The 18395-nt window shown below is 38.5% G+C and overlaps 1 protein-coding gene across 2 annotated transcripts in view; it reads left to right on the forward strand.

Annotated features, from left to right (window-relative positions):
- The window catches only part of CDH2 (cadherin 2), a 119663-nt gene extending 109599 nt beyond the window's left edge, over positions 1–10064 (forward strand). For both annotated transcript variants that reach the window (XM_044424386.1, XM_044424388.1), the window contains 2 exons: positions 6156–6320; positions 9413–10064. In XM_044424386.1, the coding sequence (XP_044280321.1) occupies positions 6156–6320; positions 9413–9619 (372 nt within the window). In that variant the 3' untranslated portion in view covers positions 9620–10064. The remainder of the gene's footprint in view (positions 1–6155; positions 6321–9412) is intronic.
- The last annotated feature ends 8331 nt before the right edge of the window (positions 10065–18395 follow it).

The following is an 18395-nucleotide window of genomic DNA, read 5'->3' on the forward strand; positions in this document are numbered from 1 at the left end:
GGTGCTTGTTTTCGAGAATGGTACAGTGCCATGAAAGCCACATGGGAAGACGGTCACTGGGAGGAATAAATGCATTTTGCCTTCAAATTGAGGCTTTCACCAGCACTTAGCATAATGCATGTGTCGAATGAAAAATCCAAAAATGAGTCACAGCAGTGCAGGAAAGAAGCTTTTTCTTCCGTGGCTTTCTCGTCTATTGAGTCTCTGCAATGAATAACACAACTGTACAAAAAACTGCTAACACTTAATAGATCCCTAATGCATGCTGTTTGCCCTATGACTTTATCAGTTATGTTGCAGGTTCTGGATTCAAAGCAAGTGTTCTGTTTAGCTTTGTAGGGTAGATGAATGAGCCCTATACCCTGGAATATTTCACAGAGTGAGAAACATAGCATTGACAATCTATAGCTTTTCAAAGCCAATCAGATCCTTTAATATATATAGATCAGATTTCCCCTTGAGATTAAAAGTATAAGAAATTGTTGAGTTTTTTTTTTAAGTAAAACACACTTTAATTAAAGCATTTGAGAGGACGCAGTAGCAGAATGACCTGCAAATAATAGTAAGATTTTACAAGGATACAAAGTTTCACCATAGAAAATGCTTGATTGTAAATTAATAAAATGCTGTTATGTTGGTTGAAAGTGAAATGTGGAGCACTGATTCTCAAACCATGTAGTTTGGAGCTTGCTTGCATAACACTGGTTTACTGCTTCCAAGAGGAAGACTCAGCATGAACAAATTGGGACAGCAGTATGTGAGCATCTCTGACATTTGTTCTTGTTTCCAGTTGCCCCAGTTGGCAGGTAACAACAGAATCAGTGGAAGAGTAAATTCCTCATTGAATAATGTCCATAGATTTAAATAAACTACTTAAAGAGATTTTTAGAATTGTAATTTCTTCTTTTGGTTCTCCAAACATTCCGGCAACAACAACAAAATGGAAAGATGCCTTTTTCTTTTATCTTGGTTGTAACTTGTTACAGTGCGCTAAAGAGAATTATTTCTATTTAACATGGTTTAAAGCTCTCCTTGTATAATTTGAATGACAGAGAAAACACTTTTTTCTACATGAATCTTCACACCTACTTTCTCAGAACTGAGCAAGCAGGAAGGTTGGAAGACACTACATATTACAGCATTAAAGAGAAATAAAATCATACACACTTAGAAATCAGACAATCCCTATATCTCTCCTGGCAGAATAAGCTGTTTCTTCAGACCTCCAGATGTGCTGTGTTTTTATAGCTGAACTTAGTCCCAAACTCCATTTTCCCCTGCTTTAAAGCAGATCATTCCTTTAAGATTCATTGAAATTATCTGATATTCTGAGCTGTGTCATGATTCCCTAAAAATGTTTTATAATCAGATCCTATGCATTTTTGCTCAGAAGTAAGTCTCACTGAATTTGTCCTTTAAGTAAGTGTGCATAAGATGTCAGCTTTACTTTCTTTGTTTTTTTTAAACTCTTCATGATCTATGTGAATTCATAATATATTTGAATGGGAGCCATCCATTTCTGTAAATTATCTTCCCATAGAATTGCAAATAATGAAGAAAATGACACCTACAGTGAAATATGAAATACTATATAATATGAAACAACACACAAATGCTTGCGGGGTTTTTTTTTCAGATTTCTTACCTAAAAAAAAACAGAAGAGGTAAATTTATAGAACTGTTACAAAATTTCAGCTGGTTCTTTATGTTTTGTTTTGGGTTTTTTTTTCATATCCTCACAGGGAAGCGAAACTGTGTTTATCTTTTGCTCTTACGGTATTTGGGATCCCCAGTTACACCAAAGGATCTTACTGCTCATTATTTAAAATGTTTTCAGACACATTAATTATTCTGAATCTGTGATTAAGGGCTTCCAAACAAGCCATGGTTTAAAGTTGGATCCTGCCTTGTTTGGAAAGCATTTGTTTTGCGGTTTGGATGGAATGTGAAGCTGTGGTCAAGTGTGGTTTCTCCAGCCGACATGAAGGAACAAGTAAAGCGATAGCTAATGGGCCATGACTTGTTAAGCATAGATTTGATCTTTAGAAGAAGACATGGATATTTACAGTGGCTATCAAAATTCTCTAAAAGCCATTGTGGTTTGAATATGACACAGTGGGCTGTTGTGATTATGTGAACAAACCCAAGTTAACCCATTAAGCCTCAAAGCTTATATGGGGTCTGAGCCTGGGTTGTGCCTGTCCTAATCCAATGTGAGACTCTTACCGGATTTTCAAAACCATCTCACATCAAGATGACATAGTCAGGGCATCTGATTGTTTTCATATTATTTTTAAGCTTAATATTGTATTAAGGTCAGTACAAGACCATATTAAATGTGAATAAACAGACCTTTCTTAATTTATCTGAGCATCCTGTTTATATCCAGGCTCATGTTGAAGTTAGTGAGAGATAGGACACAATTAACATCTCAAATTCGAATCTTTAATCGTTTCAACAGTACCTGCTAAACTCTGTATATACGGATCATCAAAACTAGTGATGTCCTTGGGATATTCCACCGTAAACTTATGGCAGTCAATTAGACACATATTAACCTATTTTGATAAGGATTCTTTTTGTGCTAATATGGTCCACTGGATAACACTCTGGAGCAAAGTGACATAGGTTCATATCCCAATTTCTAGGCCACTTCATGAATAGTGCATTTCCTATATGGTTATTATTTATTCCATTTATGGAATGCGCTCCCCAGGGAGGTCCACCTGGTGCCATCGTTATTTGCTTTTCGGCGCCAGGCTAAGACCTTTTTATTTAAAACTTATTTTATTTGTTAATTTATTTATTTAACTAGGGGTTTTTTTTTTTAGTCAAGAATGCACTGAGGTTTTATTGAGGTTTTATGGTACTGGGAGGTTTATTGTATTGGGGGTTTTAATGTATGGTTGACTTTTTTGATGTTGTGAGCCGCCCCGAGGCTTATTGTGATGGGGCAGCATAGAAATGTTTTAAATAAATAAATAAATAAAATATTTCAAATGTATCTCCCCTGGTACATTTGAAATCATATTTCAGATTTCTTTTACATGATATACAGATTTCTTCTCTTTTGCTATGTCTGTAACTCCAGCTGCAGCAAACAAACATCACCATATATTGATTGAAATCAACAATTAATACACTCTTAACATTGGGAAACCTTTCTAATAGCATTTACACTGTACCATTTGTTATATGGCCTGTTCTGATAAAGGGGGTACCTGCCCTATGAGAAGTGAAGGCGGTGGCACAATCCTAGTCCTTATGCCCCACATTTAACTCTATCCCTTGTCTTTTGCAGCTGAGAAGGATGTAGCAGAGTGCTAAACATCCTGCTTTACTTCCCAGGGTTCAGTTGAAGGAAAAAGAAATATATTTGCATTATCATTTTTTTATGTGCAGTGTTGCTTGAGATCAGCTAATCAGGTGCATTTCAGATAAAATCCTATGCATCCTATGTAGAAAAAAAGACCTACAACTGCAAGTATTCTCTAGCCTGCATGAGTTATAGGACCTCTTTTTAGTCTAAAATGCATAGTATTCCACTATTAATATAGAACATGCAAAGGTAGGTTTTTGAACTATAGTCTGCTGTGACTCATATAGATTCTGAACATATTCTGAACACACTGCCGAGTATTTAATTTTGTTCCACAGCTGAGTTTGATTTATACATAGCAGCTGCAATTTCAAGATATATGGCTACGATCCAGATTTTGAGTTAAACCTATTTAAATAAGTGGGTCTTAAGTTTCTCATGACTGAATCCCCATCGGCTTCAATGAGTGTACTCTAAGGGTAACTAAGTCTGAGTGTTAAATAAATATGTAAGCAAATAACACAATATGAGAGCCAGTGTGGTACAGTGGTTAAGAATGGAAGACTGGGACTCAAGTTCCCACTCAGCCATGGAACCAGCTGGGTGACTTTGGGACAATTACAGACTTTCAGCCCAGCCTATCTCACATAGTTGTTGTTGGGGGATAAGATTCAGAGCAGGAGGACAAGAATGATGTAAGATAAGGAAAAAGATGGGATATAAATCTAATAAAGGAATACATTTTTAATTGAAATGAGTTTTGAACATCACATGGAAAGCCTTGTTGGATCATGTAAGAGTCCATCTAGTTGGGCACTTGTCTTTGAAGGTTGTGGCAGGCCTGGATCCAGATTTAGGCAGAGTGGAGTGACTGCCATAGGCTGCGGATGCTGAAGGGAAGAGACCAGTTGCAAGAACATAACTCTGTGCCCCATTATTCCTACCTATTTGACTATGCATTTAAGGGAGTGCTTTCACCTGGTTGCAAGAGCCTGCTTTGCACTCGTGCTCTTGAAATTATTTGCCTAAGCTTGTTTTTTCTGTTCCATGTGTAGCTACTGGAAGTTAAACAAGAAAACAGGTTCAAAGGAGTGGTGTGTGTGTTTGTGTGTGTGTGTTAAGGATGAAACAAGCACCCTGGAAGCTTTTCTTTGCAGCTATGGTTTTGAAGTTAGTTCCTTTTTACCCTTTTCTTGGGACTCCTTGCTAGACCAAGCATTAGGCCACCTATTGTAAGTGTGGCTCTGCTTTCAGCCAGCTGCCCTGTATTCTGCCTTATCAGACCAATGGGCAGCAGCTGCAACTGCTCTCTTTCTTTCTTCTTTCTCCCTCCTAGTTGTACAGCTAACCTGGACCAATCCATCATGGCCTGGTGAAACTATGCATGAACTGTGTCATTTCAAATTGCATGCAAAATGTCACATATGAGAAAGAAAACAACAGACAGAACAGTCCTAGAGGTCCAGTGGCACAGAATTCTTTATCACCTCTCCAAGTCTGTAGCTACTGCTATGTACAACTTCAAAAGGAGGACTCCAGAATCTGATTGCTTCCTCTGCTCCCTCACAGACGTCATGGAAAAATGCCTTGGAGAACCTCAGAAGGGTCTGAAAAGCATGTCCCATGAGGGGAGATCAGAGGACAAGGCATGCTGTTTCTTGCTAACCCCACTGCACTACTAGTCTAGATGGTCTAAGAGGTCCATCTAGAGCAAAATGTAGGAAGATGGAATGATGAGAATCTGCAACCCAATAGGGTGCTGATTACTTGGAATCCCCCAAGATGAGATGCTTCCATATAATAAGGGCATAACACATTGTTCATTGCCTTTAGTGTATATGGAACAACTTGTCTCTCACCTGACATGTGAAACAGAGATATGTTTTGATATTCTGCCAGAAAATATTCCCAGAATATCATTCTCCAGCTCAGCCATGAAGTTGTATAGGCCAGGAGAGCTTGACATCTGTTGTTCAGCTATCAGCTCAGTAGGTAGGTAAGCAGCATTGTGATTACTGCTTTACAGGTACATGGTCCAAGGAACAGAGTGAAGTATAATCAGAAGAACAAGCCTGTGATGTTTACAAAACTGTGTTAGACCTAGTTTATAATGGTATTGCTGGCATTTAATCACACTGTATTAATATCATATATTCACTACAGAACATTTGTCTGGGTAAATCACTGTATGAATCCCATCCTGAGCTGAGTGCAAAGTCACACAACTCAGGCACACCACATGACTGTCCATGTGGTAGGACTTACTAAAATATTCTGGAGTCAGGACTTATTATTTTATATTATTATTATTATTATTATTATTATTATTATTATTATTATTATTATTATTGCTACAGTGATTCAGGTTGTTTTCAGTCTTTCACCCTTGCAAGCACAGGAGTTTGTTGTTTCATAATCTTACTGGCCAAGTCTGTTGTTTCGTACTTGTTTATCTATCAGAATGACACTGTCTGGGTTTTCATTTGAATTTGGAAGCATTTGAAAGCAATACTGGCAACTTTTTGCATAGTGTAAATCAGTGCTTCAGTAGGCAAATTGTTTAGTCACAAATGAATGCTACTTCTGAATCGGTTTCACAGTGGGAAATGGATGAGGTGTACCTCAGAGCAGCCAACTGGAATGATGTTGTAAATGGAGACAGGGACTCCATGGAAGCAATAAACACTCTCTTTTACTCTAAATGAGATGCAAGATCATTCAGGAAATGTTCTGAGTCAGTTTTGTGGTTCTCAATATATGTCTTCTTTTATAGGAAAGGGAGCTTTTCCCTGTTCATTGTTAAAATTCGTGAACATTTTGATTGTGTTGCTTACAGGACTATGACTTAAGTCAGCTGCAGCAGCCTGACACTATAGAACCAGATACAATCAAACCTGGTGGAATAAGACGACTTGATGAAAGACCCATCCATGCAGAACCTCAGTATCCGGTCAGATCAGCTGCTCCTCATCCTGGGGACATTGGGGACTTTATTAATGAGGTAAAATGGGAAGAGGAAGGGAAGGAAAAAGAAAGAGATTTAGCAACTATTAGCTGCTATCAATGACGATAATGACTAGCTTTTAGTTATATTTAGTTGCTTATACAATTAAAATTATCTGGAATGATAGATATAAATATGACTTTTTTAAGCACAGAAAAATTTAATTAAAACATTCAAACAGAAAAAATGAAATGCATCAGTTAACTTTTGTGCATTGGTATTAATTACATCCATATATGTTATCAGTCTTAACCACAATATCTCCTAGAGGATTATTCACTGGCTTTAATATAATAAATACTCTAACAAATTGATATTTTAGCTTTAATTCATGCATTAATTCTAATTCATAACAAAAGTTCATTTTTATTTTCTTCACACATTTATGTATATCTCCTTGGAAATTATGATAATATTGAAAAGAAATATGAATAGAAATTAAAACATAAAGCCATAGAGAGGTCATACATATGCTGTGCTCTTCTCAGTTAATTAAATTGTGGTTGCATCTGAATTTTTATTTATGTCACATACTCTAGAAAGAAGATAGGTTGGAAAACCCTTCACCAAATAAAATGACCAGCTGTGTCATAGGGACCTGGATGCCTTCTGTGTGGGGCTGAGCCAGGCAGGGCCCATCACAGAGATTCTGAAGATACTGAAATGACAGTCCTTCATCTGTGCCTCACCTGTTCTCCATTCTCTCCTGACACTCCATGGCCTGCCTTTTCTCTCATCAGAGCTTTTAAACAGCAACCCTGAGTTAACATTGTAGCCAGCTGAAATGTGGTGTCTGAGTTGTTACAACATAGACTGGGACAGTAGCACAGAAGGTCCCAGGTCCCACCCCAGCATCTCCAGTTAAAAAAATATTGGGTAGTAGGTGATGGGCTGGCAGAGGTCTGGCACCGATCCTCCTCGAGGGATCCTGTGGGCAATTGGTTTGCCACCATGGATACAGAGTGCTTGAATTATATGGACTATTGGTCTGACCCAGCATGGTTTTTCTTGCGTCCTTTTGAAAAACCTTTCTCTGTCTCCCATCCTGGAGAGCCACTGCCATTCAGAGTAGACCAGCCATCCACAAACTGTTGTCCTCCAGATGTTTAGACTAGGCCCAATAGTAAGACTGGGAGCTGTCTTCCCAAATCTCTGGAGGACACCAAGTTGGTGAAGGATGGAATAGACAATCCTCAGCTAGTTGTACAAATAATCAGACCAATATAAGGCACCTTTCTATCTGCAGTGCAAAGGTCAAGACCTGATTAGTCAGGTTAAATCAAGTCAATTAAGGCATTAGAGTTAGGAACCCTGTGAATGTGATGGAACTTATTTTTGAGTAAACATGTATAGGATTTTACTGTAAACTGTTACTCCTTTCCAGACTGTAGCTTTGCATTCAAGCATAAAATGTAACACCTTTATACTGCATGTTGAAGGTTATGTTGATTACAGAAAAGTAGAAGAGCGTTTCTTGCAGATAATTCATTTGTTTCATATTTTACCAGTCATATGCTATGAAAAATTAAGTTTCTCAGTGTTCCACTATGAAATTTGGGTAGCAAATTAAACTGTATAGAATATGAAATACACAAGTACCTAGCTTTGTTGTAAATGCCGTTTTTTCAGGCAACTTTAGCCATGGCATCGTGCCTCTGTAAAGCTGCCTTTCAAGGCCTCTTTTCTAGCAAACAGTTTGCACATAAAGTGCAGCCTCTGGAACACTGAATTTTTCATTGCAGTTTTATCCTGTAAAGTCAGTAGCACCAGCAGTTTTATATCATCTGCTGCCAGCAGTGGATGCTGAACTAAGAAAATCTAACTCCCAGCTTGAAAAGACGATTGCTCAGTTCATGCTTGATGTAGATGGTTGACACAAACACTTCCGCAGCCTTAGAAAATATATATTTGTTTACTGAAGCCTTAAAATACCATTCCAGATCCTGGGGCACAAACTAGCCTTACTGAGAGTCAAGGAAGCAGGATTAATATTACAGCTTGCAATTCAGGCCAGCACATATTTATAAAGTTGCTATAATGGTCACTAGAATTCTTTGCAGGTGCTAAATGTTGGGAGGTGGAAGAAACTTGTCAACCTCCATATAAAATACTTGTTTCACAAGCCAATGTGTAAGAGGTATTGGCCTGACAAAGTCTCCCAAATCCCAATGTGCCAAATAGAGTTGCAACTTGTTCAACCTATTTTAGCCATTAGGAAAAAAATACACCAGAACTACCCTTTAATTTTACAACAACAACAACAAAGTGCCAGCTGTTAATAATTAGTTCTGTGTTAAACAATTTGAATGAATATTCAATGAGGCAATGATTTGCATTGATGCAATTCATATTCCATTACACAAATGTAGTACTTTTTCAGAATTTATTTACTATGGCCCTTGAGTCACAACTCATGCAAATTGCATGCCTGATCCTACCTGACAGATGGAAATTGCCTTCCATCTCTGCTGGTGTTTTGCATAAATACAAATGATTATGGGAGGGAAAGGAAAGCAAAGAATTCAGTTCTTCCTATACCTTGGTTGCTCCTAACTTGCTGCTGCTTCACCATGAGAGCATCACACATCTTTTGCTGGTTCAGAATTCATTCACTAGCATCAGCCCATCAACATTTGACTGCTGTGCATGTCATTGATTCATTTCCTTGAACACTGGGGTGTGCTGGTTGGTTTCTGTTTAGTAGAATATTCCACATTGTGAGAGCTTTGTAAGCCAAACTTAAAGTAGGTTATAGGATTTGGATATCTAGGACCAGGCTCTTTGTATCACCTTCACATGAGAGGTGTGTGTTTGTGCTTCTGTTACAGACTAGGCCAGCGTATTAGTGACAGTGTTTACATTATTGAAAGCAAATAACTGTGTCTATTTGGCAAGGATTATTCCTGCTACTTGCAGATTTTGTGCCATTTTGCTTGCTTCTCTGCTATATCAAGGGGAAATCTAGTTTAGGCAAACAGCACTCCAGGGTTCTTTTCTATGTTTTTCCAAGTGAAGTTCCAATAGATAAGCTGGCATGTAGCTACTTTTACCCTTTTCATTTTTTCCCCCCCTTCTCTCTTTTGTAACAGGGACTTAAAGCGGCAGATAATGACCCTACAGCCCCTCCTTATGACTCCCTGCTAGTATTTGACTACGAGGGGAGTGGTTCCACTGCTGGATCTTTGAGCTCTCTCAACTCTTCAAGTAGTGGTGGCGAGCAAGACTATGACTACCTAAATGACTGGGGCCCACGCTTCAAGAAACTTGCTGATATGTACGGGGGTGGTGATGACTGAATGCCAAGGTGGCCAACAGTGCATTTGGACAAATACAAAACTTTCCACTGGTATTCCCAACAAGCGTACAGAAGCTAGGCTTTAACTTTGTAGTCTACTAGCACAAGTGCTTGCTGAAGGCTTTGGCATAGGCTGCAAACCTATTTGGGTTCACTGGGAATATCAGTCATCCAATGCTGTTTGGAAAAAAGGAAAACAACTGAGCTCAGTTACACTTGAATTTTACAGTACAGAAGCACTGGGATTTTATGTGCCTTTTTGTACCTTTTTCAGATTGGAATTAGTTTTATGTTTAAGGCTTTAAATGGTACTGATTTATGAAAAGATGAGACAAACCACATTGGGGTGGGGAGAAAGATCAATCACCAATATGCTTCAACATGCTTTTGTTACATTGCATTGCTTTTATTAAGGAAATTGAAAAGAAAAGAAAAAAATCTCATGGGGAAATTTTGTTATCTGGGGAAGGGAGGGTGGGAAAAAGGCCATGAAAAGAAGAAAAAGTGTACAATACTTCTAGTTTTAGATGCTAGGGTTTTTCACTAAAATTCTAAAACTTATGCAGCTGGTTGCAAATAAAGGGAGTTTTCATATCACCAGTTTGTAGCAGAACTGATTTTCTTTTCTTATTATAGAATGTTAGACACATTTTGGTCTTAATCCATATACACCTTTTTTTAAGCATTTTTCAGTACTTTTTTTCCCACTTCACTGTAAAAAATGGTATGTGTACATAATGTTTTATTGGCATAGTCTATGGAGAAGTGCAGAGACTTCCAAACATGTGTATGTATTATTTGGACTATGGATTCAGGTTTTTGCATGTTTATATCTTTCGTTATGGATAAAGTATTTACAAACAGATTGCAAACAAGTGACATTGATTCAATTGTTGAGCTGTAGTTAGAGTACTCAAGGTTTGAGTTTTTTTATTTTTATTTTTTTTTTATTTGTTTGGGGAGGGAGAAAAGTAAGTTCCTAGCACAACTGTTTTACATAATTTGTACCAAAAACAAACGAAATGAAGACAGAGAGAGGAAAAAACTCAAGGGTTAGCCTGATATTGATGGCTCAAGTAGTTACACAGTATGTTAAAAAGAGCTTTTAAACCAGAGAGACATCTGACAACAGCTTTGCCTCTGTATTATGTACCAGAATATAAATGATACACCCCTGACCCCAATGTTCTGAATAAAATGCTAATTTTGGATCTTGTGACTGGATTGAACTTCTTTCCTCTTGGGCAGCCTGAAGGAAGACTGAAAACAACCCTAACAAGAAAGTGTTAAGCTTTCATTCAGATAAGTAATAAAAATAATGTCTAATGTGTCCTTGTGCTAGTGTCCATGGGGATGGGCCATGGCTCTGTGGCAGAGGAGCCACTTGCCAGGCAGAAGGTCCCGCGCTCAATCCACACCATTTATAGGCCTGAAAATTTCCTGCCCGAAATCCTGGAGACCCAGCACCAGTCGGTGTTGATGATACACCTTGTATCAGGCAGTTTGTTCTGTTTCAGGAAATCACCTGTTGCTGAGAGAACTTCAGTCAGCACAAGAGAGGTCTGTTGCCAACAAAGACAGTGAAGGAGACATTTCTATACACCCAGATTTTGCAAACAGAGAGTTCCCTATCTTTGGGGTGAAATGAAAGCAGGCACACAAATTTATGCATGTGTTTTCAAGGCTGGACTTGCATCGATTGGGCTACACTTGGAATGAATGGGAGCAGTGCAAAAGCTAAAATGTGAAGCACGTTTAGAGGCCCTTTGTTAGAGAGCTCCACTGAAAAGGAAACTGAAAACTTCCTAAGGTTTCATGGGTATATCTGAACAGAAATTTGAAATCTGAGAGGTGACCAAGAAAAAGGAATATTATTTGTTGTGCCGCTTGGAAGACAGAGAAACATTTGGGGATTGTTGTATGACTTTAATTTGTTATGATTATTAGAGGAAATTAATTTTCTTCTCTAAATCTTCCAGCTAACTTAATAAAGCTTGTGGATTTAATAGAAATTAATTTCACTATTTTTCATTCAAAATTACAAAAGAAAATGTGCTTTTCCTAATAGTGCCTTACATTTACTCATTTTGTCAGCTCTCTAATGGATTCATAAAATTTTTATTTAGTTGCATTGTATTTGTAATAATTAACCAGAAGATCTGTAGAATACAAAACTTCATTTTTATTTATTGTTGTTCCTTATTAGATATCAAGTATAAAAACACTCATAAAGAATTTTCACTCATTTCAGCAGAACTCAAAGTGGGCATCCTGTATATTACAGTGAAAAGTTAAGGAAGGTATTTCATCTTTGATGAAAGAGGTTGTTGCAATAATGTGAAATTTGAAATTGCGTGGAAGCACAGTTCACAATAAATTGAAAACAGTTGGACAGAGGCAAGGAAGCAGGGTCATGGAAAAGAAAACCAGATCATGGAGGCAGGTGACAGATCTTTCTGAAAACTGAGCAAATGTGTAGTACAGTTCAAACATCTGTAAATTTATGCATAATTTTGTTATGTGATTGTGGCACTTTTTATGTCATAAATAGCACCTAAATGAAAAATGGCAGCAATCAGTATTTGCACACAGAAAAAGTCTTGACTGACCATCCCTTAAATACTTTGGGTTGATTTTACAAATGGCTAAGTGTTTATTTCATGAGTGTATTTATTCAATGTTCATGTCCTGGTTTTTTGAACAGAAGGGTAATAGTGGTGCTTAATTCACTGAGAGGATATCTGACTCTTCATTGAATTAGACAATATAGACAGATTTGAGCAGGTGTTAATGTCTGGCAATATTTCTTATTGCTTAGCCTGTGGTGGTTTATCTTCTCATAAAGATAGGTAAATAAACAGTAAATAGCAAGCAGGTAGTTCACCAGGACCAGAAAGCTACGTTTTTTGGACTAGTGACCAGTCCTGTCACTATGGGGGGGAGGTGTTGCTTTTTATATTTACAAAATATGTCACCTCCTTGAATCTTGTCATTTATTTAATAGATCTATATAACAGCATATCTTTAAAATCTAAGCAATTTGCAAGCAAAGATATATTGAAAAGGTATAAAGCATTTATAAATATATTAAAAGCAAGTACTAATGCTACTCTGTATTTAATTAATTCAAGAGCAGTAAAACAGGTCAAGGGAGTGCGAGTTGGGTTTCTTGCACCTTCACCCATAGGTTACATACAGCCCTGATTAAAGCAGGCATGTGCATTACTCAGTTATTCTATATTTACTTGTATGCTTATGACTGGAATAGATTCCATGGACAATTGGAAAGATGTGAGATGATAAATTCATCTCAGCAATCATCAAGTGATGTACAGGGCTCTGCGAATCTGCCAGAAAAATATGCATGTTTCGACAGAAAAAAGGCCTACAGTTCCCATGGCTGTCTGGGATATACTGGGAATTGTCACATTACATTTACATCTCACCTTTTTTCCTCTTGCAAGGAACCCCAGGTGATTTACATAACTCCATTTTGTCCTCACAACAACCTGTGAGGATGGTCAGGAGGAGAGTCAGTAATTGGCCCAAAGTAACCCAGTAACGTCAGGACTAGTAAGAATTTCTAGAATTTCACTTAAGTTAAATGCATCATAAACTGTCACATTGAATTAAATACCTTTGATTTAAGTAAAGTTCTTAGCCTGCTGCATCAGCACAAACCAAAATATCACACCATCTGTACAGTCAGATGTTCTGGCACAAAGGTTTAAAATCAGGTTCATACAGCTAAAGCTCTTGAAAGATTTCATGATCTGATGTCCAAAATAACATACTGTCCCAAATCTAGATGAAGTGCCACACAAAAGTGTACAGAGCAGCTGTGTTTGCAGATGCATTGTTACTTTAGGCAGATATGGGGAGCCTCCTTACTGCCTACGGCAGCACAAACAGCACAAGGGTTCTCCACCTGGCCCACCAGCTTCTCCCAGGGTTCACACCCTTCCCCTAGGAGAGAGGCCCTGTCTCTGAGCAGCAGCTAATCAAACACAAGCCTTTTCTCTGCTCCAGTGTTAAGCAAAGGAAAATATCACCAACTTTCTGCAAAACAGATTATACTCTTCTGCATGCTCTGCCTTTGCACGGTGTGGATGGTTCAGAAGATTGACCAAGGCTGCATAACTGTGGATCATGAAGCCATGGCTGCACGATCATCTCTCCCCTGACGTCATGTTCCAGCTTTGGCATGAAGGACACTGGCTTGCATGAAGCCAGAACATAAATTCCACCAAACTGGGGAACTCTGTTATTATTCTGGCTTCAAACCAGGAAAATAAGGTTCTTTGTGGGAGCACCAGGGGACATGGGAAATGCTGAACTGTTCAGTACTACAGTCAGAAATGCTTAGGGCAGGAGTAGGCAGCCTGGTGCTTTCTAGATGTTTTGAACTACAAGTCCCATAACCTCCATCAGCATGACCAATGGTCAGGCATTAAGAGAGAAGAGTCCCCCAATACCTGGAGGGCATGTGGGACTCCTAGCCTAGGGAAACTAAAAGCCCTGCAAGGTCCCACTTGCACAGCGTGACATACTGGAAAAGTGAGAAGCTAGACAGAGCATTTCAGCTATTTGCAAAAGTAAATCATCTTTCACTACTTCGTTCCACACTAGATTGCCTCAAAAACAGCTTGATTGCAAAGAAATAGGGCTGACAAATACAGCAAAGACCAATTGAAAGATTCTGTATGTGCCAAGGCGGGCTTAGCTTTGTGGCTGTGTTTCTCGGGAAGATGTACTGAAATGTTCTTTCTTGAGCTACTCTACATGCACACATGCTCAGTTCCTTTCCTTTGCTTTATCTCAAGCATGTTTTATGAAAGGTTTATAGTTCCCTTTAAATGTTTCAAATAAAAATATGTTTAATTTAAAATTGAGATTGCACTAGTTGGGGAGGAGGACTAGCTGCCCTGATTGTGAATGAAGCAGTTAAGACAGCTGCTCCAGGTTATTATTTTCATGTTTAGTTCCAGTGCCTCAGTGTTGCATTTTGATTGAAGACACTTGAAGTGGAACTTACTCCTCTGCAGGAGGTATGTCTGTTTATGACCAAATAACCAAAGGTTTTTATTTTTCCGCTTTTGAAAGTGAACCCCACTAAAAAAAAAAAAAAAAAACCACTGCTTCATTCAGGAATTTCTGCAAGTTTTCTTTGGCAAATTTGTCAGATAAGAAGAGGATTTGATGAGTAGTCAAGACAAGTATTTAGACATGCACAAGACTGCTTTTTACTGTTTCAGTCTGATGCTTTCACACTAAACTGGAAACATGGAAGACATCAAGAAAGCAAAGATAGTGATAAAACAATTAGTCTGAAAATGCTTTTCTTGCTGAACCTCCATCCCTTCTGAAATGAAGAAGTGGATTCAATTTCTGCCTGAGGTTGCAAGTGCATGTGACTTGTCTCCACAGTTGCCCCTCCTCAGACCCACCCACACATATTACTTTCAAATATGTGTCCAGCTGCTGTGTGTTCTTTTTGACTGTAAAGTAGCACAGGAGGTCCAACCCAGCTCTTAAAAGCCCTCTTTCCCTTAGCACTGGCTGTCTAATCCAGATTGAAAGACATGAGCCTAGAGTAAAAACAAACAAGCAAATTACCTCCCCCAGCAAAAAAAAGTGGCAACAACCAGCACCACCAGAAGGGGGGAAAAACCCGTACTTGCTAGGCCAGCCTTCTCCAACCTGGAGCCCTCTAAACATATTGGACTTCATCTTGTAGAACTCCCCAGTCAGCTATTGTAGACTAACACATCTGGATGCCACCAGATTAGTGAAGGCTATAGTCTGAAGCTGGTCTCTCACCACACTTCCCTCTCCAGACAGCATAAATCGAACTAGTGTCCTCAAGATGTGAGAGAAGCATTTGCCCATGTGAAGAGTTGAATCCAAACTGAACTATACCTTCCTTCCCTCCCTTTCAGAAAAGAAATCCAGGGCTAGATGGTCGAAACATTGGACAGAACTGGTCCACTCAAATGTGATGTCTTCTTCATTTTCCAAGGCAGGCTGGTTCTCATGCTCTACCTGAAAATCTTGAAACTGCCCAACTGGTCCTCTGCCCAACTCAGTCTCCTGCTCAGAATCTATCTGAGCAGGGTCTGCTCCCTACAGTTATGCTAAGCATACATTTAAATTGTACTTAAACTGTTTTGGCTCTAAATAAGCTTTATCCTTTCTGAACTACTTTGGGTAAGTTCAGATCCCTCTCACGTCAAGATGGCTGGAGAATACTATGAAGTGTAGAACTTCTTTCTGACTGAACCTGCATAGGAGTGTAATTCTAAGGCATTTATACTGTACCAAATTATTATTCATTAAATATAATGCAACACCTGTGCTTATAATACTAGATCTGTTATTTCATGGCAATAATTCATTGTGACATGTGCTTGTTGAAAGCATGCTCCATGATGCTGAGGAAACCATGAAGCTGACTCATGCAGGCTGTCTCATACTGGATGTCATTAGGGCCAAATCATGAGATGAGTGTCCACTTATCAATGGGTGTTCTCATCTGAACAGTGGGAGGCTACAATTAATAAAAGTACTTTATCCAACACATAGTTAAACTATGGAATCTGCTAGAAAATCTTGTGAAGGCCAAGTTGGGAAACTTGGGGATTAGGCAAATTCATAGAGCATCAGGCTAACAATTACTCATGATAGTCACATAGGTTGCAATAATGGAGAATGCTGAAACATTCTTTCAAAGTGTGGAAGGATTGCATACAATTCCAAAGGCCAAGTGTTTTGTTTCATATGGTGGTGACATCACAATAATCAATAAATAGCTGCTTTGTGACTTTGTATCATAATGTAGGAAATGCAGCAGGTTGCATAACTGCAGCTACTTCAAGGATAGAAACTTTGTTTTTTGTTTTCCTTCCATCCACTCAGCCTTTATTTAGGTATCCTTATCCTTGTTATTATTATTTTTCTCTTATTCTGAGATGCATCTCTGAGATGCAGATTTTGGATAATAATTCTACTTAGCATAAAAGGTATTTGTCCTTTTTAGTGTCATTGGTTTTCTTAGTTTCTATCTTATAAAATTCTGTTAACAGATAGTAGCATGTGAGCAGTGTATGCTCAGTAGATTTATTAGATATTATTAGAGATATAAATCTTGGCTGAAATTGTTGGGGAAAATGAAATTGTTGGGTGCAAACTTGAATTGTGAAGGCCAGTCTTGACCTGTCTAAAACAGTATTCTCACTCTGTTTTCATTGCCTTTCATTCACATACTCTGTGGGTTCTAAAATTGTGTGACTTATATCAGGTAGTTGCTTTGAATCAGATCTCTGTTCATACTCAATACGAAAATGTCCTTGTTCCTTAATAATTGAGCAGAATTTTACAATCAGGTGGATTTCAATTTTGATACGTTCATTTATTTAATTTTGTAGTTCTCAGTTAAGACAAAAAAATGTAATTCCACTGCAATAAATGCCTTTAATCGATCAATTAAATCTTGAACATTGAGTTGTTTCATTGATCCATTGAAGATGATAGATAGACTGACCCACTAATGATTGCCAGAACAAATCTTTTCTGTTCTCAAGATCTGGGGGTCCAGTTACTCCATCCATCTCCTGTATGCTGCTCCCTCTTCGATTTTCCAAATTGTTTGTGTGTGTATGTGCTTGCACGTACCTGTGCACACATTCATTTTTACTACTAGTAGTTTACATAATGTGCCACGGATAATATTTATGGAGGCCATTAAAAACAGCATCTATGTAAGCCATCATTTTCATCCACTTCAGAGAAAAAGTAGTTGGCATCAGGGAGCTGGCCATGTGCTCTTGCCCAAGCATGTCTAATGGTTTTTCCAGCAGTGTAAGACATAGAATAGAAGCATTTGAACTGCTGTGCAAAAAACATGTATGTTTGCTAATTACTCATTTGGAAAGGTACAATTTAGATTTGCCTGTATCCACATGCATTAATTCTTAATAATTCTGCACTGTATTGGCCGCATTCCTACTACCTTGGGGAGATCCCAGTTTTCATCCATACCTATCTTCCTGCCCAGCAAGAAGCCTGTATAGAGTATGTTCTGCTCAGGCTCTGTTAAGCATGCTGCTGTGGCCCCTGGACCACAGAAAGACCAGCACTTATACTGGAACACTTGGTGAGCAAGAGGATTTGTTCTCATTGCTGCCCCCAGCACGTCCCTATTTACTGCAGCTAGACTCCTGTGGAGGAGAGACGAAGACTCCTGCTCTGACAATTTTGGTCTACAGAGAACTGTCTCCTACATTGAACTATATGTGGCCAGGTTGCAACTGACCTTCAGAGTATAGTAAGACCAGCATTTGTAACATGGTTTGTTTTTATTGTAGGGTTTGGGCCTGCACTTTTTAATTTTGTTCAGTATTTTCTCATGGCAATATTTAATTTATTGTATATTAATCAAATAGTCTTGGATTTGATTTTGGCCAACACCACCCAATGTTGTTGCTCATGATCTTCTCAATGCAAAATATGATGGGCATCTGAGGGAAGGTCAAAGGCATGTAGAGGCAAAGGTCACCTCTGCTTTCCTCCTGCACTGCTGGAGATTTAGCTGGTTGATTTCATATATCTAGATCTTCCCCTTTTTTTCATATATCTAAGCCCTTTGCAAGCAAGAGGAGCATCTGAGCCTGACAGGATGCACAGTCTTTTGTGGAGCTTCACTCCAAGGTTGGAGCTGAGACTTGGTCTAGCAGCCACAGAGTTGCACCCTAAATTGCTATTATCTAATGAATAGGGAG

This window comes from Varanus komodoensis, unplaced genomic scaffold (genome assembly GCF_004798865.1).
Source record: "Varanus komodoensis strain SLA01 unplaced genomic scaffold, ASM479886v1 scaffold14_1, whole genome shotgun sequence".
Lineage (NCBI taxonomy): Eukaryota > Metazoa > Chordata > Lepidosauria > Squamata > Varanidae > Varanus > Varanus komodoensis.